Source organism: Mus pahari, chromosome 13, assembly GCF_900095145.1.
Source record: "Mus pahari chromosome 13, PAHARI_EIJ_v1.1, whole genome shotgun sequence".
In the NCBI taxonomy this organism is placed as follows: Eukaryota; Metazoa; Chordata; class Mammalia; order Rodentia; family Muridae; genus Mus; species Mus pahari.
Window position 1 is genome coordinate 79,011,472 of NC_034602.1, and position 24,384 is coordinate 79,035,855.

The 24,384-nt window shown below is 41.7% G+C and overlaps 1 protein-coding gene across 1 annotated transcript in view; it reads right to left on the reverse strand.

Moving 5' to 3' along the window:
* Window positions 1-16,967, reverse strand: part of Ankrd17 (ankyrin repeat domain 17) — a 144,779-nt gene extending 127,812 nt beyond the window's left edge. The window contains exon 1 of the mRNA XM_029545023.1: window positions 16,363-16,967. Within this exon, the coding sequence (XP_029400883.1) occupies window positions 16,363-16,758 (396 nt within the window). The 5' untranslated portion in view covers window positions 16,759-16,967. The remainder of the gene's footprint in view (window positions 1-16,362) is intronic.
* Between the last annotated feature and the right edge of the window lie 7,417 nt (window positions 16,968-24,384).

Sequence of the window (24,384 nt, forward strand, 5' to 3'; positions counted from 1 at the left end):
GTATCTGTAAAGTACTCAGATTTTACAGATATTAGAATACGACTACTTTTTTTTTTTTTTGGTTTTTCGAGACAGGGTTTCTCTGTTTAGCCCTGGCTGTCCTGGTATTCACTTTGTAGACCAGGCTGGCCTGGAACTCAGAAATCCACCTGCCTCTGCCTCCCAAGTGCTGGGATTAAAGGCGTGCGCCACCACCGCCCAGCTATGACTACTTTTCTTAAATTCTTTAATTAAAACCTTCATAAAAAACTTCTGTGGGAGCCTCAGTGGTTAAGAGCTCTGGCTTCTTCCAGAGGATCTAGGTTCAATTCCTTCCCTAAAACCACATGGCAGCTCATAGCTTTTCTAGGTCCAGTTCCAAGGGATCTGCTGTCCTCTTCCTGCCTCCAAGGACACCAGCACACTAATGGTGCCCAGGTACACATGTAAGCAAAGCAGGATAGATAGAGAGGCAGACAGTAAGTATGCATGTTCACACTCAAGCCTAACAACTAAACTATTACAGTACTGAGGACAGGAGGACCCTAGTATTTCATTAAGGCACACAAACCTTAACGGTGCCCATTTACTTAAAAGCAAGGCTGTTAGCATTCTCATGCAAATACAAAAGCACACGACAAAACTAAGTCTGTATTTAGGTCTTGCTATAAAAGACAAGAGAGCCCGGATAAGGCGAAGGTATGTTAAGAACTTCCTGACAACCTTAAGCATATTACCAAGAGTATCCAGGAACTCCTGGAGACAGACAGCTAGACTGAGTGGTAAAGGAGATCTTAAACTACAGAGTAGTTGTGTGGAGGCAGACGAAGATAAAAGTGAAAGTGAGAAGAGTCCACAAAGTGAGTGGGGACTCCATGTTAAAGAGTCTGAAGTTAAGAAAACAGCAAACCCAGAGTCAGCAATATGGCTCACTTACTGCCAAGCCTAACAACTTATTACTAAGTCTAACAACTTGAGTTAGTTCCCTAGAACTGCATAGTGGGAGGAAAGAATTGAACCCAAGTGTCATGGGCCACACACACAACTTTTTACATGTAGAATCTGATACTAATTAAGAAGAAAGCATCAGGAACTATATTTTAAACATCTCCATTTATGCAAAACAAAACTTTTGATTCCGTAAATGTAGAGAAAAAGGCAGAAAATAAAGCTTAAAAACATACCTGATGTATAAGAAAAAATTTTGATTATTATTCTCTATTTTACTCTACTGTTTTGAGCTTTCGATCAACATTTACTATGTAACCTAACAAAGAAAGTTAGTATAGCTTTAAGATTGCAACATAAAATTGAATACTACCAACAATTTCATATTTCTGGTAGAAACTTTTAAAAGGTTTTCATTGAAGGATGTTGTCCTATTCCCTTCACAGAACGAAGCATATCCACTTTAAATCTTAGAGATGTTCTAGTCTCATTATTCCATGAAGAGTAACTGTGAGTTTTAAACCATTTACAGTTTATCTGAAATATATACAGAAGGGCTGCAGACTTCAGTGTTAAGAGTGCTTGCCTGGCATTTAAATTCAATACTTAATTGAATATTGGCTTTAAATTCAATATTTAACAGTAGAAAAAAATAGAATACTTTAAAGTAAAAAGACTGAAACAGTCAAGAGAACTACAAAATATTCACTGTCTATCCCGCACTAAGTAGATCCACAGCCAATCTACATCAACAGTTCTCATCCTGTGGGTTGTGAGCCCAATGGGGTTGTATATCAGATATCATGCATATCAGGTATTTACATTAAGATTTAGAACAGTAGCAAAATTTCAGTAAATAATATGACAGCCAGGGTTAACCACAACATCAAGAACTGTATTAAAGGTGGTCACGGCATTAGAAAGGTTGAAAACCTTTCTAATGATCTAGATGAAACCAATGACCACGTAAAAGGACACTACAAGTGGCTGCAACTCTTCTTAATAAAAGTTTTGTTTGTTTTGCTAGAAATCTATAAAAAGGAGGAAGAAGGAAAGAAATCAGGCCTGCACAGGAAGAAAAAAGAAATCTAACAAAAGGGGACTCCATGAGAAAGGCATGCTACTACACACTTTTAATCAATCCTGGAACCTGAGGCAGAACTGACAGTCTGGGCTAGTATTAAGACCTTAATGCTCCCCCCAAAACCTAAACAAACAACAAGACAAAAAACAAAGAAACAAACAAAACCAGGCATTTAACTCAGGTCCTTAATATGCATTTAATCCCCAGGACAGCACCCCCCCCCCACACACACACACACCTGGATTACATGAAAACCAGACAGAATTAGTTTGTCAACAATAAGCCATTCACAGATATTACCTATTTATCAAAGAACATATGAAACTTATTTGTGTATGTAAGTTTTCTGTGTAGAAAGATACACAGAATATATCTGTGTACATGCGCACATTTTTATGGATGTAAATGAATATGCAGGCCATAGGTAAACTTGAAGCATCTCCTTGGTCTTTTAAGCCAGCTCTCTCATTTAGTCTGGAGCTCAGTCAGAATGAGATCCTCCAGTCTCCATAGCCTCAGCACTGGGATCACAGGCATGCCATACTCAGTTTTCACTAGCCTCTAAATATTTTCTGTGTGGGTCTTTAACATATACAAATGGGTACATATAAAGATGAATCCAAACCGGGAATTGGTGGCGCATGCCTTTAGTCTCAGCACTTGGGAGACAGAGGCAGGCAGATTTCTGAGTTCTAGGCCAGCCTGGTCTACAGAGTGAGTTCCAGGACAGTCAGGGATATACAGAGAAACCCTGTCCTGTGTTAAAAAAAAAAAAAAAAGACTCCACAGAGGAGATATATTCTGATGTATTATCTATCATACGGTACAAACATGAAGGAAAGACAAAACACTTTAAACAACGATAAAGGATAGAGTATAAAATATCTAATCAACATGTTAACTACTTGGAAATATCAAATTAAGCCCCTCTCTTCCTCCCCAAGCCTACATGTGAAATATTAAAAAACAAAACAAAACAAAAGAACAGCCAAGAGGTAAAAGCAATACAAATGCCCACCAACTGATGAACATGGAGACAAAATGAGGCTCATACATATATACATACACTGGAGTGCCCTCAACCTTAGAAAGGAAACACTGTCCCACTCAACACAGATAAACCCCAACAACTGATCAAATGAAATAAGATAATCACTATTTGATTCCACTCATTTGAGCTACATAAATAGAATATATCTAAGAAACAAAAGGTTAACAATAACAAGCACAATGTAGAGTTCTTCAATAGATGTACTTTTGACTTTCCAAGATGAACTTCTGGATTTTTTGCCCAACAATGTAAATTTTCCTGACACTTTAAAACCAGCAAGATTTTACTTAGCATTACTTATAACTTTAGAATAAATTAGCCATCATAAAAGGTATGAGTTGGTTTCAAAACTTACTAGGCATCATATAAAGCACTGGTCAAACTCATTTCTAGCACACTGCGTGTCATTTCCCAGCACCCACATGGTAGCTCAACCATTCACAATTCCAATTCTAGGGGAGCCAAGCCTCTTCTGGACTCCATGGGCACAAGGCAAGCACATGTTCATAAATGTACGCAAACTGTCATACATATAAAAATGTTTCTGAAGAAAACACAACCTACTTAAAAAGGAAATCTGTACAGATAAATCTTTTTAAGACTGATATAAGAACATTTTTCCTAGCAGACTTTTAAATCCAAAGTGAAATAAATAATCTTCACAAACATAAGCTAGAACATTTCTGAAATCAAATCCAATGTGTTAAAACGCATTTAAATTGGCTGTGGTAACACACACACCTTTATTCCCAGCACTAAGAAACCGGAGGGAAGAGGATTCTGAGTTTGAGGCTAGTCTGGACAATATGACTAGACTCTATCTCAAACAAACAAGCCCTACAAATGCAACTTTCTTATAAAAATTTTTTTTTATAAGCATATCATTTCTGGTAAAATTTGAATGAGCTTACAGAAAACGATTCACTATACTGCTAAAAGATATTGGCATCATAATTCATGGCGGCACAGCTTTAATACAGTAAGGGGAGACAAGGAGAGAGTCTGACAGAGTGTTAGCCCTGACAGTGGCCACTTTGGAGACTTTTAAAACTGGCACAAACAGGAAAAACACTTGGCATAAAAATCTAAGAAGACCAAAATAATATACTAGACTCAATATGACAGTTTTAAAACTCAATAAACTAAAAGTTCAGTTGACATGCAGAAGATAAAAACAATACTGTTCATACTTCAACAGTAACTAATTAAAAGATATAAAGGAAGATACAATGATGGCAATAACCATACAACAATTCACAACAAATGTTTAAAAGCTGTATAAAAACTGCCTAACTTGGCAGACATAGTGATGCAGGACTTTAATCTCAACACTGGAAAGACAGAGGCAAGCAGAACTCTATGAGTTCAAGCCCAACCTGATCTAATACACAGGGAAATCCCAGGATAGCCATGGCAACATAATGAGACCTGGGGCTGGAAATGGCTCGGCAGTTAAAGAGCACTGGCTGCTTTTCCAGAAGACCTGGATTCAATTTCCAGCACACACATGGCAGCCCATAACTGTCTATAAGTAGTTCCAGGGGATATGACATCCTCACAGACGTACAATGCAGGCAAAACACCCATACACATAAAATTGAATTATTTAAAACAAAACAAAACACAATCCTAGGAAACTGTGTAACTTTAGTAAAGAAGATGAAGAGCCTGAAAACTAAAAGCATGTTGTGTTTGTGTTACACATAATGGCAGAATGCATATCCTATCAAACATCAAAATATATGTGGCATTGCAAAAGATAACTCTGGCAGGTTAGAATCTAAATTCCATCAATTACCCTGAACCTTTGGGGGGGGGGGTCCCAGAAAGTGAATCACCAACCAAAGAGCCTAGCAAGAGCTGGACCTACCCACCCACATATGTAGATGTGCAGCCTGGTCTTCATGCTGGAGCAGGAGCTGTCCCTGAATCTGCTGCCTTTCTATGGATCCCGTTCCTCTAACTGGGCTGCCCTGTCTGGCCTCAGGGAGAGGATGCACCTAACCCTACATAGACATGATGTGCCAGGATAGGGTTGATACTGGGGAAAGCCCACCCACTCAGAGAAGGGGAGGGAGAAAGGAGAAGTGGGAAGGGGAAACTGAGACAAAGGGGGTGTGGGATGTAAAGTGAATAAAAAAGGGTGTAAAGTGAATAAACAAATTAATGAAAAAAATTCAGACAAACAATATCTTCTAAGTCATTAAAGCAGCCTAAAATACTACACTTAATCATATGAAACCGTAGACACTTCTGATTTGTCATTTTATAAAAAGCAGCAATTTCTGGAGGATGAGGAGATGCCTCTGTAGATAGTAGACTTGCAGTGCAAGCATGATGGACAGAGCTGTGTCCCTACCGCCCATGTTAAAGCCCAGCAGGCAGGCAGCTCATCTGGTAATCCCAACGTGTAAAAGGCAGACGGGGTAGATACCTAGAACAAGACAGCCAACTACACGTCTGGATTCAAGTAAGAACTGCTTTCATCCAGTGGAGAGCAATCAAGGCATAATACATCCTGGACCTCCACAAACACATATCCATATCATCAATACCGACAGACAAGGCACATAGGCAAACATAAATGAGAAAACACACACACACACCTTTTTAAAAAGTGTCAACAGGCTTTAAAACCCACTCAAATATTTACTGCTGAAGTTTACTGAAGGGTCAGTATGTGACTTGTTTCTCATCCTAGTCAACTTAGTGGTAAAAATGTAAAGGTGTAGATGGGCCAATCTCCCTCAATAACCTAGAGAGAACTGAAGAAGCTACTTTGAAATCTAAAGGATAAGAAAAATCAAGAGGGGCTGGAGAGATGGCTCAGGAGTTAAGAGCACTAGCTGCTCTTCCAGAAGTCCTGGATTCAATTTCCAGCAACCACATGGCAGCTCACAACCTCCTGTAACTTCAGTTCCAGTGCATCCAACACCCTTTTCTAACTTTCAAAAACAACAGGCATGGAAGGAGTGCATTGACAGATACAGGTGAAATACTCATGTATAAAATAATAGTAAATTTATAAAAAATGCAGAAAAATCAAGAGCCAAGGGAAGAACAGCACACACATACAAAACAAACAAAAAACCCACAGGTTCTAAAATAAGAACCTTCTAGCTCAAAATGACAAAAAGATAAGGACCAGCTAAAAGGGTACAAGTGATACTGGAAGGAGCCGTTAGAAGTCTTGCCGACCAAGTTAGGAGCTTCAGTTCTATTCTGTAATGACCTGCATTTCAGAAAGAGTAGCCATTTATTAACTGAGAAATGAATGAGATATTGGAAGAAAAGATAGTAAAGGGAGAAAGAAAGATGAGGGTAAGTTAATGTGCCAGGTAGAGACCAAATTAGGAGGATTCTATGAAATCTAAGTATAACAAGTTGGAAGTAACAAAAGCATGACATAGAAGGACTCAAGGTATAGTTTTGAGGTTCTATGCTTTCCCTTTCCATTTTCCCATCTTGTCATGTTAGTAATGGAAACCATTCCATGAGACTCAGGTGGGAATAAACTCCTCTAGTTCACCTTCTACATAGTGAATAGAAGCTAGTCCTGAATGAAGACACAGACCAGCTAGGTCAACAAGACTATTTCAGAAAGCCAGTAGAGACATTTTCTCTTGTATTGTTAGCTAAAAAGACAAGGTGATCCTAGAACTTTGTAAGATACTAATTATCCCCCAAAGTCCACATACTCCTTCTTTTAATATAAAGCCAGTTCCCCCTAAGCTTTATCTAGGCATAGAGCCAAATAGCAACAACTAAATTCTAAATTATGAAACTAAGTTCTGACCAATGGGGATATAGACAAGAAGCAACATTTACTCTCCTTGGCCAATCCTTAAAAGGAGGCTATCCACGACCACCCTTCTGTTTCCTATTCTTTACAGGCCGCATATAAACTCATATGTATCATATGATAAATATGCTATCATATAAAATACTATAGATAAACTGGGTGGTTCCCACAGGGATGTTTTTTTCCCAGTTCTAAGAGCAAACTATCAGCAGTTTGGTTTCTCCGGAGACCCCTTGCCTTGCTTGCAGATGATGCTCACGTTCTTCACCTTCACACAGCCTTCTCTGTGTGCACATCTGATTCTGTAGCTAACCTTCCTTTTAGAGGGAAACCAGTCAAACTAGAGTAGGATCTATCCATATGACCTCATTTAACCTTAATTACTCTTTTAAAGGCTTTATCACTAAATACAGACATTGCCTGATATAAGATTCAGTCCTGGTCCTCTGGAACATAGACATTTTGGTTGGTAAGCTATGCTACACTAGATTTTTAGATCAAATCAACATTGCAAGGTAGAGTTATCAGAATGTTCTGTGCTGATGGGAATGTTCTCTATCTACACCCTTTGATATGGTAGCCAGTGGCCATACATGACTACTTAAAGTAAGTTTAAAATTTAAGCAAAATTATAAACTCAGATTCTCAGATAGCACTACCCACAAACAGTGTCTACCATACTAGGCAACACAATTTATGGGGTGATACAGTACGTAGTTAAGACAGCTAGACCTTAGATCTGTGGACTCTCTGCCCAGAGTGTCAGAGAAAGGAAACAAACAACAAAAATACTCCACAACTTGAACAAAAAAAAAAAAAAAAACCCACTCTCCGTGTGCAGCGCATGTCTGAATGTTTTCATATCAATCCCTCAATTATCAACAACAAATTCCTAAGTTTAGCTACAGACAAAGCAAGGGAGCCTAGAGGAGCCAACCCCAAACTCCTTGAGGCCCTGTGGTCAACTACTTCTGAGCCTAAACAAGGATGCTCTGGTATTCTAAAATACTCAGTAGTTCTGTGACTTAAAGCAATCTTTCTCCTGCCAAACAGTAGCAAAGATCAGACCAAGACGTGCTGCTTTCCTACCGGTGATGGCTTCTGATGAGACAATCTAGTTAGCTATTCTAACTAGATTAAGAAAGGAGGGCAGCACCCAGTCTTTAGCAAACAGTATCTTCAATCACATACTAATGTAGTCCTGCCTTGAGATTTTGAAGATGTAAATCAATTAACGAAGTGTAAGCAAGGGTGATTTTTCTTAGCGAGCATGACCTACTCAAATGAGCTCCTAAAAGAAACCTTGTTCTTGCTAGCAAAACTCAAACTCTGATCAAAAGCAGAGTTGATAATTGTTCTCTCTTCACGATTCGTTTCTAAGTGTCTGGGGAGAAGAACTCCACTTTGGCCATCAGTTTCAGCTTGCTCATGAACTTGATTCCTAACTGCCTTCCAGACTGGCTTCCTTAGGCAGCCCTTACAATCTTATAAGACAATTCATTCCCTTTAATAAATCTTTGAATGCTATCTAGCTAACCAGGTAGTTACCAACCATATATACATCTCTGTATATACTTATTCTGCTTCTCTGATTAATTCCTGACTAAAAATCATTCAAATATTATATCCAATGTCCTCAAGTAGCCAGGAAACATAAGGGAGACGGATCAGACATACCACAGAAATAAGCAAAAACAATTTTCCTTCCTTATTTAAAAAACAAAAAACAGGGGCTGGAGAGATGGCTCAGCAGTTAACAGCACTGACTGCTCTTGCAGAGGACCTGAGTTCAGTTCCCAACCATATGTAATAGGATCTGATGCACTCTTCTGGTGTGTTTGAAGATAGCTAAAGTGTACTCATACAAATAAAAATAAATCTTAAAAAAATACAGATCTTTTACTATATTGCTTATGTCATATAAAAATTGAAATCTCAAATTTTTTAACTTATTAGATTTTTATTTTCAAATTTCTGACAAAAGTTTTAATCACCAAACTGCATCATTAATGATCACAAAAGTTGTGATCAGGACCCAGGAGACAGCTCAGCTGGTAAAGATGCTTGCTGCCACGCCTGAAAAACTGAGTTGTATTCCCAGGACCCAAGGAGTAGGAGAGAAGAGGTCCCCTCAACATGTACACCACCATAAATCGCCAACCTGAACTACATGATACACAGGGCTACAAAGCAATGATGTCCTAGGGTTGTTTTGTCCATCTGGCTTCCCCCACCCACCTAACTGCACAACCTTTGATTATTTACTTTACTGCTTCCTTTGGGTCTTGTTCTGAATCTGATCTTACATGATTTTTGTCTCATCTTCTGTTTTGTTATATTGTCTATAAGCCAGTCAGTCACATTAAAATTTGTACCTCCAGTTTAAACTTGTCCTTGATAAGTGAGCTCAGACTCAATTATCCTTCCTTCCTTTAAGAAAATCAATTCAAAATCTCACTCAGCTACTACAAACAACTCAAAGTAGAAGTCACCAGTTCAGTACTCTGCAAGCTAAAAAGAAAACAAATCCTCTTTTGCCTAATCCACTGTACAGTGGTGACCAGGAACAGGGTTAACTGTGATCAAAGTTTCTTTAGAAGAGAAAGGCAGCACAGAAGTCATTGAGGTCCTGCTGGGGCAGCAGCTGTGAAGGCCACGTGCTGGCCACTGTGCAAGTCCCTTACACATTTTGTCCTTGGTAGGAGTGTTCTTTTGACTGTTGTTTAGGTCCTTGGGTGATTTTTTCTTGACCATGTCTGAAATACAGGAGTCACTGGAGAGTACTTCAATTCCTAACTGTCTCCCAGACTGGCTTCCTCAGGCAGCCCCCCTTACCATCTTATAAGACAATTCATTCCCTTTAATAAATCTCTGGATGCTATCTAGCTAACCAGGTAGTTGCCAATCATGTATAAATCTGCTTCTCTGATTAATTCCTGACTGATATTCATTCAAAACTATTATTTCCAATGTCCTCAATCAGTCAGGAAAAAAGGGAGAAGGGTCAGAAGACTAGATGTGCAAAGAAAGGTGTGTGCAAACGTTGGATGGCCAGAGTTTGAGCTCAACAAGTTTTGTATGGAGATACAAATTTTAAGGTGACTGACTGGCTTATAGACAATATAACAAAACAGAAAAGACAAAAATCACATAAGATCAAATTCAAAACAAGACCCCAAAGAAGCAGTAAATCATCAAAGGATGTGCAATGAGGTGTGGAGGGGGAAGCAAGACCAACAAAAGACTAGCTAGTAAATACAGAAACCAGAGGTAAAGAAATAAGGAAAGGGCAAAGTTCTCTGAAGACTTGGCAACTCATATAAAAAAACAGTAGGAGAGAAATTAACAAAATAATCAAATCCTGTATCCAAAAGAGTACCAAGTTTTCTCTGGGAACCAGAATACTTACTACCAAAAGAAAAAGTCTAGAAAATCTTTACATATGGGGTCAAGGAAGGTCTCTTGTGTGGAGTGTCCATGAGTCATAAAATAATAATACATTCTACTAAGCAAAATACTGTTTTCATACTGTGAAAACAAAGAATATATGGAATGATATAAAGAATACTTATAAACAGCACCTACAAATCACCAAGAAAAAAGCCCAATATAAGGAATCAAAGATGAAATTCTCAAAAACAATCTAAACAAAACATAAAACCATTCAATGTTGACAATTATGAAGATAAAAATACTATTTTTAGCCAGGCAGTGGTGGCACACACCTTTGATCCCAGCACTGTGGATGCAGAGGCAGGGGGATCTCTGGAGTTGGGAGACCAGCCTAGCCTACAGAGCAAGTTCTAGGACACCCACCAACTCCCCAAAACAGAGGAAAAGAAGAAAATCCCATCTAGGAGCCTTCTCATGCACTTCTCATTATAAGCTTGGGCAATTAAACTAAGATTAGAACCCAATTAAAATAGTTTGTATGGGTACAATATAAATACGTACAAGTAAATTCTTTAAGATATGATGTTCCAAACATTTTCCAGATTAAGTAGCTAATAAGGGGCTGGAGAGATGACTCAGCAGTTGAGAGCACTGGCTGCGCTTCCCGAGGTCTTGAGTTCAATTCCCAGCAACCACATGGTAGCTCACAACCATCTACAATGGAATCTGATGCCCTCCACTGGTGTGTCTGAAGATAGCAACAGTGTTCTCACACATAAAATAAATAAATCTAAAAAGAAAAAAAAGTAGCTAATAAGGAATAGTCATAGTTGAAATTTGGCTTCATGAAAATCAAACGGTTAAGACTCCTAAGACTTACAGGACACATACTACTGTACTGTGGGAGACATTAAAATCAAAGCCAAGCTTCTGCCTTCAGACCTAATAGTCCTAATACTCTAGATATAAACTGCGAGGTCACTTAAAGATAAAGATTCACAAGAAAAGAGAGAGAAGGCGCTACTTCTGATACTTCTCTGTTACCACTGACTTCCTCTGAGGTAGTATGTCCAAGTTAGACCCAAATAAAGGGATGCCAGATTAACAGATCATTCTGGGTATCTAATAAAAAGCTAGATATAAGCTGCAAGTCTGTGGAAAGTTAAAAAAAAAAATCCAAACCAAAATAAATGATTACATAAACCTTATCCAGAATCCAAGTCAACAACCTCTATTTTAAAGGAAATATCTTTCTTTTAGCATAATAAAAAATAAATGAATGATAAACGAATGAGCATGTTTGGAATCAAACCAAGGTTAAATCATGCTCTGACATTCATTAGAAATACATCCTTCACAAAGTCACTTAAACCTCTTTTAAACTAGTATCTCTGCCTGTAAAATCAATGTCTCAAAACTCAGTGGCTGACTGGGGGTGAGGTCAGAGGTCTCCCTGTGGGAGTCAGTTCTCTCAGTTCTCTCCTTTCTATCATGTGAGTTCCAAGGGATCAAACTCAAGTCATCAGGCTTCACAGCAAACTGGTCCTGGTGCAAAAGTTTTATACTTCTGAAACTCACATTCCTTAAATAGAATATATAACCATTTAACCTCATTCTTGCATTTTTCTCAACCTCTGTTTACTCATTGGTACAGTTTTAATTTACATGTCTTTTAAAAAGCTTGTTTATCATTGTTTACTCAACGCAGACTAAAGCATACCCAGTGGGAACTCATTTTTGAATAATGAAATAAACATGGTGACACCTACTTCATAGGGTTACAGAGACAGTAAAATGAGAAAACATGAAAACTATTAACTCCTTTCACTTTCTTAACTACTATAAAGTAGGATCTATTTTCCCCATTTATACATAAGAAAATGAGCTAGAGAGGTTAAGTAACTACTGATCCAAGACCACAACACCAGTTAAGTGATGGGTCAAAGAACTGAATACAAACTCCACACACAGTCCATGCTCAGAACCATTAGCTAAGTCTTCATATACAATGGGCACTCAAGCACTATTTTTTTTTAGTATGTTAGAATATTAGAGGCATAAAGAACCTATTAAGACATTCAATAGCCAATGATGATTAGTTTAACTTGTTTTCTGTCTCTAGGCAAGTTTCATAACTCACAGTAATTAAGAAATTAAAAGACACTGCTGGGCATAGTGATGTATCTTTTAATCTTGGTGAGTTCAAGACCAGCCTGGTCTACAGTGTGAGCTGTAGAACATAAAGAGCTATACAGTGAGACCCTGTCTTCAAAACAAAACTGGTGTGTGTGTGTGGGGGGGGGTGGGTGTGGGAAGTCGTGTGCTTAGCCAGCGGTGGAGCTGTCCTGTCCAGGCACCCAGGGGGGGGGGGGGGTTGACGGTGTTCAAACACCAGCTATTCACAGGCTAAGAAGGAAGACAAGAAAGGAAGAAGGAACTCCATTCATGATTCCCTAAATGAACTCTGGATTCTCCCTAGAACTGATATTAGTTGACTGAATAGATCTGTATGCTGTCCCCCTCTCCCCTTTTTCTTTTTGATCAAGTCCTCTTTAAATAGAAGATAAGGAAATAATTAAGAGAGAAATTCTCCAAAGGTTATCCATTTTAAAAATAATGCTACATTAGTTGAAGAAACAGAACTGGGAAACCAGTACAGGCAGGTTTCTCTGGGCTAATCTGATCTCATGCATTTATAACAGTGGAACCTAGCATCTTCCCATTAAAAACCAAAGAAATGAAACAAGAAATTAGTGTCAAGAGTCTTAGTGGTAGCTTCCCCTTCTCCCTCACCCTCAACCCTACCTCTTTCACAGATGCAAGTCTTCTGGCCTTGCAGATCCTCTCAGTACTGTCAGCACTAACTCATTGGCCCCCACTGTCTAAGTTCTTCACTAAGTTTATCTCTTATTTAAAAACCACATCTTTTTCCTCAAATATAGGTGGAATTCTGATTGACTCCCACCGTACTTATATTTTATTCTTCTCTCTTCTACAGCACTGCTCCTGAACTTAAAAGCTCTATCGTTAACATTTCCTCCCTTTGAATCGTGCTCCAGAGAAAGCTGCCTTCCACTTACATCTCAAAGTGTCTTCAATAGAATGCAAGATTACTTCTGAAATGAAGTATAAACTCTTTCAGTTCTACCTTTTTCTTGTAAATATTTAATTTAATCCAATGTACAACGTGTTTCTATGTTGGGAAATATATTTTGTTCCTTACTAGTCAGTAGCCCATTGAAAGTTGAGCAAATTACACTTTCAACTTAGAGCTAAAGTCTTGTGCCTAAAGAAGGAAAGAAAGGAAAAGTTTTCTATCTTCTGCATGCTTTCCAGGTATAGCTGAGGCTATACGAGCATCGAAACCACTCCATCCATTCTGAGATACTTTGGAGATAGATATCTACTCTAACGGATAAATAGGACTTGCAACTAGGTACTACAACTTACAAATACAGCCATGTCTCTCCCATTTTTCATCTTTCACCAGACACAGGATGTCCAGCTAACATGTCTTCAAAATCGATATATTTTTGTCATGTTAAATCATCCTTCATGTTTTCAAGTTAGACACTGCAAAAGTATACACTTTCAGATTCTCTCCTAATCTTTCGATTTTTACAGGAGAATTAGTTCAAGGATCATATTATCTGCATTTTTAAACTGTGTAAGCCAAAATAATTTGGGAAAAAAAAAAACAAACAAAAAAAGTACACTTTCCAAGTCCTGAAAATTAAACTTCTGAAGACATGTCAGGACAGTGAAAGCGATAAACTGTTGCACAACCCGCCCACCTGACCCAAGTTGCAGTACACAGCTCAGAGCTTCACCCCTTCACTCTGATCACAGCATGCAGGCCAGGCCAGAGGGAACTACTCCTTTCTGTCTTGCCCATTTCTCAGCATGTGTTACAGCCATTTCTTTAATGCCTCAGCTTTCTTACAGCTATTTCACCCAACAAATGACAAACCTATTGCTTTACTTGTGTAGATGGCGGCAAAACACACTAAGGATCAGCACTGTCTGTGCTGGTCAGTGTCAATATATACAATACTTATTCTCAGATGAAAAACTGCTTCAAGCCATCTACAACTTAGGGAAATACCAGGCCATGGACAAAACTACCTAGGGAGGTGCAATTTGTAGCAGAATACTTCTTTAAGTATTACATTAAGCATATGGCCTTGTTCCAAACCAGAGCTCAATGTTAGAAAACTTAAAATCTTACTACTGTGGTTTACTCACAGTTGCTAAACCTGAAATTCGGCACCAGTTTTTGAAATAGGTCAGAGGGAGACGAAATGTACAGATGTCACTGAGTCTCTAAAAACTTTGATTCCTACTTTTGCAACTATGAGATACTATCCTCCAGTTTCCTTTAAACCTTGCTGCCCTTATTTTTAAAATAAGGGCAGGGGAAAAAGTCCTCCCCACTTCTGAGAACTATAAAGCTGGCCAATTCTAAGTACCAAAACAGAAAAGGATTCCATCACACCCTTCTCCTCATTGTTTCAATACTGAAGTTTTGTTTTCTCTTTTGTGTTTGACTTAAGGGTGTCTAGGGCCTTAGACCTGCTAGACACTAAGCCTTGTCTCCATTGCTTACAATGAAACTTGAACAATATGCTGTCCGGAAACAATCAATAAGCAAGTACAAACTACCCATAACATTTACCACAATAGGCCCAACAGAAATAACAGAAGGGAGAAATTTGGAGGTATATATTCCTACTCTTAGAACTTTTTCTACGATGTAGCTTCATCTAACCTAAGGTTAGGAAAAAAATGTTTGTCTTATTGCTAACAGGCGAGCCTCAAGTCCCTTTCCAAGGTCTCTACGTAAACAGAACCTGGATGGGAAAGAAGAAGAAAACAAATTAACTCAAAAGCAGCCTTTTACCAGGCTCTAGTGTAGCACGCAGTATTTCTGGATAATTCAATTAGTCTTCTCTTAGAATCAACTTTTACAGCTTCTTTCCTCTGCTGCCTCAAGTTACTATTTCCTCCATATTTGGGTGTTTAAAGCTTCCATTTCATAATATTGACAAGAGGGTTTGTTCTAAAAGAACTAACAACTGGTCGTAGTTTGCTATCAGTATGGTTCATTAAGCTTTTGGGTTACAAGGAATAAGGTCCTACAACGCCGCCTGTCTGCAGACCCAGGAAAAACTCTAAGGAGTTATGAAACCAGATCACTAGAACAGAAGGCCTCCCTATCCCAGTCACAACCGAGCCCGGGTGCAGAGCAGACGCTTCACCCCTGCTTACTTTATAATAAATAAAGTAAGTTACTTGATTAATTAAATAAAAGCGGGATCTGGTTTGATTATTTCTTATTGAGGGAGAACCCGATGGAGTACGACATATACACGCAAAGCACCTAACAGAATTTTTACGTACTAAGTCACTTGTAAACGCATACGGATGGATATAAGATCGGCTCATAAAATCCCTCACAAATCAAGGAAGCGAAGAGTACTTCACCAGCCACGAGTTTTAAAAAACGAGAGAAAGAAAGAAAAGAAAAAGAAAAGCCCGGCAGCCAAACAGTATGGAAAAGTACAGCTTCTCACGTGTCTCTCCCAGATACAAATACTTAGCTCCGAGTCCATTACAATCTTACCACCCCTCCACAACTGCTCCCCGCCACCTTCCACTGACAGAAAACTCTCAAGCTCGCAGTCGGTCCCCCGGAGACTCTCCTACCTATTATCTTACCCCTCCCGCTTTAGCTCCGCCCCCGCCCCGGGAATGAGGTGGCCTTACTGGCCCCAGGGAGACCACCCTCCGGCCCCAAAGTGCCACCCGGGAATCCGACCAATCAATCCCTCCGCCCTTCACCCTGCGAGGCAGCAGCATCCCCGGCTGGCCAGCTCCTCGGCAACTCCGTGCACTCTCTGGTCCTCCCACCCCCACGTGTCACTACCCTCCCCCACGTCCCCACACCTCACGACTCGGGCCGAGCAAAGAAAGGGGGCAGCCGAACGGCCGGGTCCCCCAGGGCAGATCGTAAGCCCCGAGGGCTCGGTCCCACCGCGAGTCCCCTCCCACCTTAGGCCCTCCACGGTCCCTTCCGCCCTCCTCGAGGTGAAACCAGGCCCTTGCCTCAGAAACCTCCTCTTCCTCGTCGTCGTCGTCCTCCTCTTCCTCGCTGTTGTTGCTGCTGGTGCCGCCGCCGCCTCCTCCGCCGCCGCCGCCGCCGCTGTTGTCGCTGTCGCTGCTGCTTTCGCTGCTGCTGGGGGGTCGGCAAGTCCGGTTCCGCTTGGCCTTGTGGTGCGGCGGCGGCGGCTGCTGCTGCTGCTGCTGCTGCGGTGGCTTCTTCTTCAGGAGCAGGTCGCAGACTCGCACCATCCCACGAGGAGACGAGGCCGGGCGAGCCCCGCCGCCGACCTCCGCCGCCGCCGCCACTGCCGCTGCCGCCGCGGGGGGGGCCGCCACTGCCGCCGCCGCCGGGGGGCTCCCTTCTCCCTCAGCCGCCGCCGGAACCGTCGCCTTCTCCATCCCCGCGGGAAGAGGGGGTGGGGGACGCGGACGGGGGAGGGGCGTGGGGGGGGCTCCGCTCTACCGCGACTTCGGTCGCGCCGGGGCCGACACAGCGCTCCGGGCCGCCGCCGCCGCCACCGCCTCGGTCACCTCTACTGCCGCCGCCGCCGCCGCCGCCGCTCCGCCAGCTCTCACCTCGTCTCGCGATACTAAGGGCGGGGAGCTTGGCGCTGGGAGGGAGGGAGCGAGGGAGAGAGGGAGGGAGGGAGGGCGGAGGGGGGCGAGGCGGAGCGCGAACGCCGTGCCCGGGAAAGCCGAGCAGGCGTCCGGAAGGAGCCTCCGGGGGAGTGCGCCTGCAGTGGCTCCCGCTGGGGAGACCGAGTCTGAGCGGGGACCGCAAGCAGGGGCCGCGGGCGAGCGAATGAACGAGCGAGCGAGCGAGCGAGCGCCGGGATGGCCTGTCTTCTCCGCGCTACTTCCCCCACGCACACAGCCCTGCAGCCCTCCCTCCTTCCTTCCTGGCTTCGGATTAGAACGCAGCCGCAGGCGGAAGCGCGGGTGACGCCATCAGCCGGCGCCGCGGCGGCCGCGCGAGCGCCCAGCGCTGCCTGCCTCTCCCAAGTGCGGACTCCCGGGGGGCCGGGGAGTGGGCTCCCCCGCGAGCCAGCCAGCGAGCGAACGTGCGAGCGTGCGTGCGTGCGTGCGTGCGTGGGCGCAGGGAAGCGGAGGCAATGGCCTGGCGAGCCGTGGGGCCCCGGGCTGAGTCGGGGGCGAGCGCGAGGCCTGGCCCCTTGAGATCCGGGAGGTGGGGCCTCGCCCCGGACCTCCTGGCTGGACTTTTCCTGCCTGGCCATTTTCTCCACCGCCTAAGCCAGAGGGCTTTGGATCTTCAGAGAGAACTTCGTGAAAGGAGAGAGACTCAAGTCAGGTCCAAAAGAAAACTGTTTCCCCCTCCGCCATCCCTTGGAGCGATCACGTCCTCACTTAGAAAACTCTTGTCAGAGTTTTGAGTCTCGGGTCCTAGGCTTCCTAAACCTGACTTTGACACCTTTGTAATATGCAGCAACGGAATCTAGTGATTTCTTTTTTTTTTTTTTAAGACTATACACTTCCGAAGAGGTGGGTGTAGGAGCTGGGTCATCATCGTCTGCATTTCTCGGTCTGGATTCTGAGATCATTTTGAGGACCTGGAGAACTTGCAGACCGATTGAAATGTAGTTTCCTTCTTGAAACAGACTTCTCCAGTGTTAAGGTTAGCCTTGAACTGGCGATCTTCCTGAGATCATTGGGGTCTGTACACCACACCGCGTCATGTTTATGTAGCTTATTGAATTCAGAATTAGCCATTTCTGGACTAGTATGAGTAGTGACATAAGGAAAATAAAGCAAACATCAAAGACAGATGTACTGGCACAAGATAAAGTGCCTCAACTGACAGAGTTACCATTTTAAGACTTCTAAGTTTAGCTGAGTGCCTGATTTTATTTTATTTATTTATTTATTTATTTATTTATTTTTTTTTTTTTTTTTTTTTTTTTTTTTTTTTTAGTACTGGCATACCATATGAAATGTGGGCAGTTGCCAGTACACTACGGAGTGCCACAGACAAATTGGTGATGACTAAATCAATTCATTCAAGCAAAATTTTATGTGCCTACTCTGTGTGTTATCTATGAAATCAAAGTCTGTTTCCTGGGGCTTCCCTGTGTCCTGTGTGCAATAGTAAATATACAAAATGTTAACATCTGCCGACTGCTGAGTTCCGGTATACAACATAGTACAGAACACTATTGTGCATCTGATAGCCATAGACTTGGATTGTATAGTTTCAGCGGAATCTTGTCCATTTTCTATATTCTTCAGCACCTTTGTCTCACTTTTCACCTCAGTACCTTTTGCAATCTTTGAATGCCAGCCCTGTTTTATTATATGACTGACTAAGAGTTTCACAAGAAGACTGAAGCCACTGACTGCAAATTCCTTCAATTTTCCAAATGCTAGAAATGGGCTGATCTTTTCTCAGTATGGAGAGAATGGCAAAACTCCTCGCCCTCATGCAAGGTCAACTCTCCAACTTTATTCTGGTTTCAGTGTCTGTCTTTGGCCTGGTTTCTGTTTTCCTGCTTTTGGTCCTTCACAAAGTTTGGCTTCCTTTGTCACTTACTCAGGTTCATTTCTTCATAGTCATGTTCTTTATGTATGAAGTGCAACTCCGTTATTTGGAAAAAAGTTAGTTCTTGCTTTGTTGAATAGAAATGAAAGATAATCTTTGGGGGTTCGTCAGATAAAGCTAAACTATTAGAATAGTCGAGTCCCCTGGCATGATTTGTATCTATTTTTGAATATTTTTTACTTAGTATATTTTTACATATTTTCTCCCTTTGTCAGCCTTGTAGCCAAGACTGGCTGGCCATTTACTAGGCACACTGATAAACTAAACGTCATGTGTTTTCATGTGATTGTGTCCAGGTGATTGAACTCTAGGAAATAAAGTGTGAGTGTTGGTACTATGCTCAGTTTCAGGCCAAGTGGGAGTCCTACTGAATTCATGTTCCACCATCTTGATACTAGTGAAATACCACAGGATTCTGAAACCATTTGTTGCTAGTATCAGAATCTGAAGAGAGAGTTTGAGAGATTGATCCTGCCTCAATGTCCCAAGTGCTCAGATTGCAGACATGCGCCACCACACATAGCTTCAGATTACATTTTGAGCCCCTAACTTTACCTGATGCTTCGAGTATTAAACATCTATTACTAAAGTTTCCAAAGGAGTCCCAGTGTAAGAATTCCCTTCTGCTGCCTAATTTCCAAGTAGTTGAGGGGCACGGGGAGAGTACAAATGAAGGCCAAAAATATCACCATATTAATGATAGGAGGAAATTGCCTGATGTAGCATATTCATCACCAATAAGAATATAAAAACGGGGCTGGAGAGGTGGCTCAGTAGTTAAGAGCACATACTTCTTTTGTACAGAAACTGAGTTCAATTCCCAGTGCCTATGTTGGGTGGCTCATGACCACCTGTAATTACAAATACCTCTGGAAAATTTAGAAACAACTAAAAATAATTCTTAAAACATTCAAATAATTACATATATATAAAAACTGAATACACACACACACACACACACACACACACACACACACACATATATATATATATATATATATATATATATATATATATATTCAAGTATGTTGCCTCCAAAAATGAGGGAAATTTATACCTCCAGTCCCCAGCAATGCTTGACAAAGACAGCATGGAGGAATGAAAGAATTTGATCTCTGAACAGCCTTATTATGTGATTAGAAACAGCTTAAATCACACATTCTTCACAGATTTAGTAATTATTCTACTCACTTGCCTCTGCAAATGTAGAAAAAGACCAGGAATGAATCATGGTTCTTTTACAGAAAGCAAGATCTCAACAAGGTTCTTTTCCCACCAGTATCATTGACCATTTCCATTTCCCATCATAAACATTGGGCTATTTATCTCTCTAATCATTCTTACTAAGTGTTTCATACATCTTTCTTCTGCATGGTTCAGGGCTCATGCTTAAGGAGTTCCACATCACTTCACACCTTTTCCCTAACTTTTATTTTGCCTCTATATTTTCAGTTCCACCAACCTTGCTTAAGGCTAATGATTCTACAGCCTTTATTCCTAACTCCATTAAGATCCAGAACTACCAATGGATACTAGAGTGTGTAAGCTAATATTTTTCTGAGCTTTCAGTACAATCTAAGCATACTCAAGAATACTAAGTCATACTCATCCTGTCCTAGCTAGTTTTACTGTCAGCTTGACACAAGCTAGAGAAGGGACCCTCAACTGAGAAAATGTCTGCATAAGATCTGACTGTTAGGCATTTTCTTAACTAGTGATGGATGGGTGAGGGCCCAGCCCATTGTGGGTGGGGCTGCCCCTGGGCTGGTGGTTGCGGGTTCTATAAGAAAGTAGGCCGAGGAAGCCATGGAAGCAAGCCAGTAAGCAGCACCCTTCCATGGTTTCTGTAGCAGCTCCTTCCTCCAGGTTCCTGCCCTGTCTGACTTGGCTCAGTGATGAACTGTGTTGTAGAAGGATAAGCTAAGTAAACCCTCTTCCCAGGTTTCATTGGCCATGGTACTTCACAGCAAAAGAAACCTTTTTTTCATTGTTAATTAGCATTTTTGTTGGGCTTGTTGTTGTTGTTTAAATTGAAGGTCCCTTACTGGTCCTGCTTCCCTGTGTGGCCAAGATCAAGGAAAAGGGGAGGGCAGCCAGCTGGTGCAGGGAGCGTCATTTCCACATTTCATTTACACACAGAACTAAACAGACAAGCACAGAGTCACTATTGTGGTTAGAAGTTGGCAGCATGGGATGGGGAGGGATGAGTAGGGGTGTCATTAAAAAAAATACAGGCTCCCCCCAAACTGGGTGCCTAGGACGGGACTTGGTCTGCTTCAACCCAAGAGGAATCAGAAGATCAAAAGCGGTTTGGGAAGGCCAGAACTGTGAAGAATGTACCCCTTAAGAGCAAAATGATCTATGCCAGCTCCAAGGATGCCGTCAAGAAGAAGCTGACAGAAATCAAGCATGAATTAAGCGATATGAAGTGGTCAAGGACCAATGCACCCTGGCAGAGAAACTAGGTGGCAGCGCAGTCATTTCCCTGGAGCGCAAGCCTTTGTGAGCCACCTCTAGTCCCCTGCCTGGGGCATCTAGCAGCCCCAGACCTGCTCTTGGGTGTTGCAGGCTGCCCCTTTCCTGCCAGACTGGAGAGGCTGGGGGATCCCAGCAGCAGGAGGGCTATCTCTTCACCCCAGTTGCCAAACATCTCTCCCACCCCCTGACTGTCCTTCTCCTTCCATCCCTGTCAGTTCTAGAAACTTTTAACTAAGACAGAAGTTGGTACCAGAGTAATGGAGTATTGCTGTGACAGACCTGAGCATATTGGGGAAGCATTGTGGAAGGACTTTAGAACTTTGGGCTAGAAAAGTCATTGGAAGATAAGAACATTGAGAGCAGTGTAGACAATGGAGGCCTTGCCTGTGAAGTTTCAGAGGGAAGCAAAGAGCCTCTTAAAGCTTTTTATGGGGGGAAAAAAAAATCTATAGTGCTGGTTAGCTGGGACTGAAGAATCTGCTCTGATTAACAAGATACCAGAACTACTAAAGTGAAACCTTTGTTTTGCTGGAATACTAGATCCTGGTCAGCTGGAGCTAAAAAAAAAAAATTAGCAGTGATTAAGAAGAGACCAACATCATTGAGGTGTTTCCTCTGACTCAGCACATGCAAGCTGTGTTCCAGAGGCGACCAACATTGTCCCTTGCTGGCAGCTGAACTCAGTAATGTAAGAGTCAACTAAGTGGTACTCCTTTTGAAGGCATGAACGGGTCAGGAAAGCAGCTGAGGCTTGGCATTATGACAGGCTTGGAGAGGCCATTAGTGATGGTGCCACCTTGGTAGCAGTTGAAGGCCCAGGACGGAAAGGGTTATGCAGAGAAATTGAAGCATGGCACTATAAAGAGAGCCTAAGAGAGGCTAATGGTGAAAGTGCAGACTCGTTGCAGCAAGAGAGCCCAGCAGTTTTGGAGATGCCAGTACCATGGGATGACCATCTAGGGCAGCATTAACAGTGGTGTGGAACCAGCTGGAGCATTGAAAATAAGCTATGTGTACTGCAGAGGACAGAGCCAGAGAAGTGACCCAAGGCCTTGTGTACTGCAGAGGACAGAGCCAGAGAAGTGACCCAAGGCCTTTGGAGGAGCCCAGAAGATCCTGAGTGATTCTCAGGAAGTCAGTCGTTGAGTTATTTATACTTTTGGAGTTTTGGCATTTGGTTTTGCTTTGTTCAGATTGGGAGTATTTGCTAGTTCTTCCCTCTTGAAGTAAGAAAGTATTTACTTTTTTTATTTTTTATTATTTTACCTGCATCCACAGTTGAAAGACTGAATTTTTAAGGAGATTTTTTTAGGTTTTAAAAGAGACTTTGGATTTTTAAAGAAACTGAGTTTTAAAGTATTCAAATTTGTAAAAACTGTGGAACTTTTAAAGTTTGTAGAATGTTTTATGTTGTGATGTTAATGCTAGTGTGTGCTCTTGGAGATAAGACAAGAAAGGAACGTTTATGGCTTAACAGTGATATATTTGTGTGTCAAGTTGACAAGGAGTCAATTGCCCTGGCCAGTTTTATGTCAACTTACCAAAAACTAGATTCAGCTGAAAGCAGGGAACCCCAATTGAGAAAATGTCTTTAAAGGATCCGGCTATAGGCAGGCCTGTAGGGCATTTTCTTATCTAGAGATTGATGGTAGAGGGCCCAACCCATTGTGGGGCCACCCCTGAGCTGGTGGCTCTGGGTTCCAGAAGAAAACAGGTTAAGCAATCTGAGCAACCACACCAGTAAACAGCACCCCTTCATGGCTTCTGCATCAGCTCCTGCCTCCAGGTTCCTGCCCTATTTGAGTTCCTGTCCTGACTTCTTTCAATGATGAACTGGGCTGTGGAAGTATAAGCCAAAAACCCTTTCCTCCTCCAAGTTTCTTTGGTCTTTTCTGTGTTTTACCAAGGCAATAGCAATCCTAACTAAGACACCTCCCGACCACCTCCTCTCTGTATTTAATTACATTTTTGTTCTCCTAGCCACTGGCTACCTTGTCTTTCACTTATACAGTTGAAGCAGTCAGTCCTGCTTCTGATCACCCAGGCTACTCCACTGTATCCTCCATACCACCATCGGACTTCTCATCCTTGTAAAAGTGATTTGAATTTGAACAACAACAACAAAAACCAACCTATATTCATTATAGAATATTAAGAAGTACAAAATACACACAAAAATATCAACTAGAGGTAGCCTCTGTTGACATTTTTATACAGACATTTGCATTGGGTTGTTTTTTTGAGTATTTAACAACAACAAATCCACTGATGTATTTTCAAGCAACAATGAATGCATTTCTTTGTAATATTACAGAAATGTCATCTATAATATATAATGGAAAGTGATAGTTATATCAATGTATTTCAGACAAATCCTGTTGTATAGCCAGGTCTGACAGATGACCATGCCACGCTGAGCATCAGTTCTTTCGAGGTGGCCAGATGCTTTATACAGGTGTGCTTTCTATAAGCCCTCACAATGCATCTAGTAATACTCAATTATTCACTTATTTCAAATGTTTTCGCTATTTTTAATTCTTTTTAAATTTTGTGGACTTTTAAAATTTGGGCATTTAAGATAAAAATTAACATTCTCTCCAACATGAGGATGAAACCCTATAGCGCACCAGGCACTGTGTTAGGTGCGAAAACGGTGAGCAAACCAAACGTAGTTGTCACACTTTGAAAGAAGTACTGGTGCACTGAGAGGCAGGTACAAGACCGCTGTAAGTCTGACCTGGGAACTCTTGTTTGGGGAAGTGGGACTTCCCTGAAGTAGGACAGAGGGAAAACAATCCCACTTTGATGGCTGACTAGTTTGTGAGATATGTCAACAATAGACCCTTCTTTGAACAGAGCTATGTCATAGGACGTTCTTGGGGCAGAGGAAGAGGGCAAAGAATATGGTTAGACAAAGGAGCATTATGAAAAATATCTTTGAAAAAAGGGGGCATGGCGGGTAGTGAAAGTATAGTTGGTTACCACCAATCCTG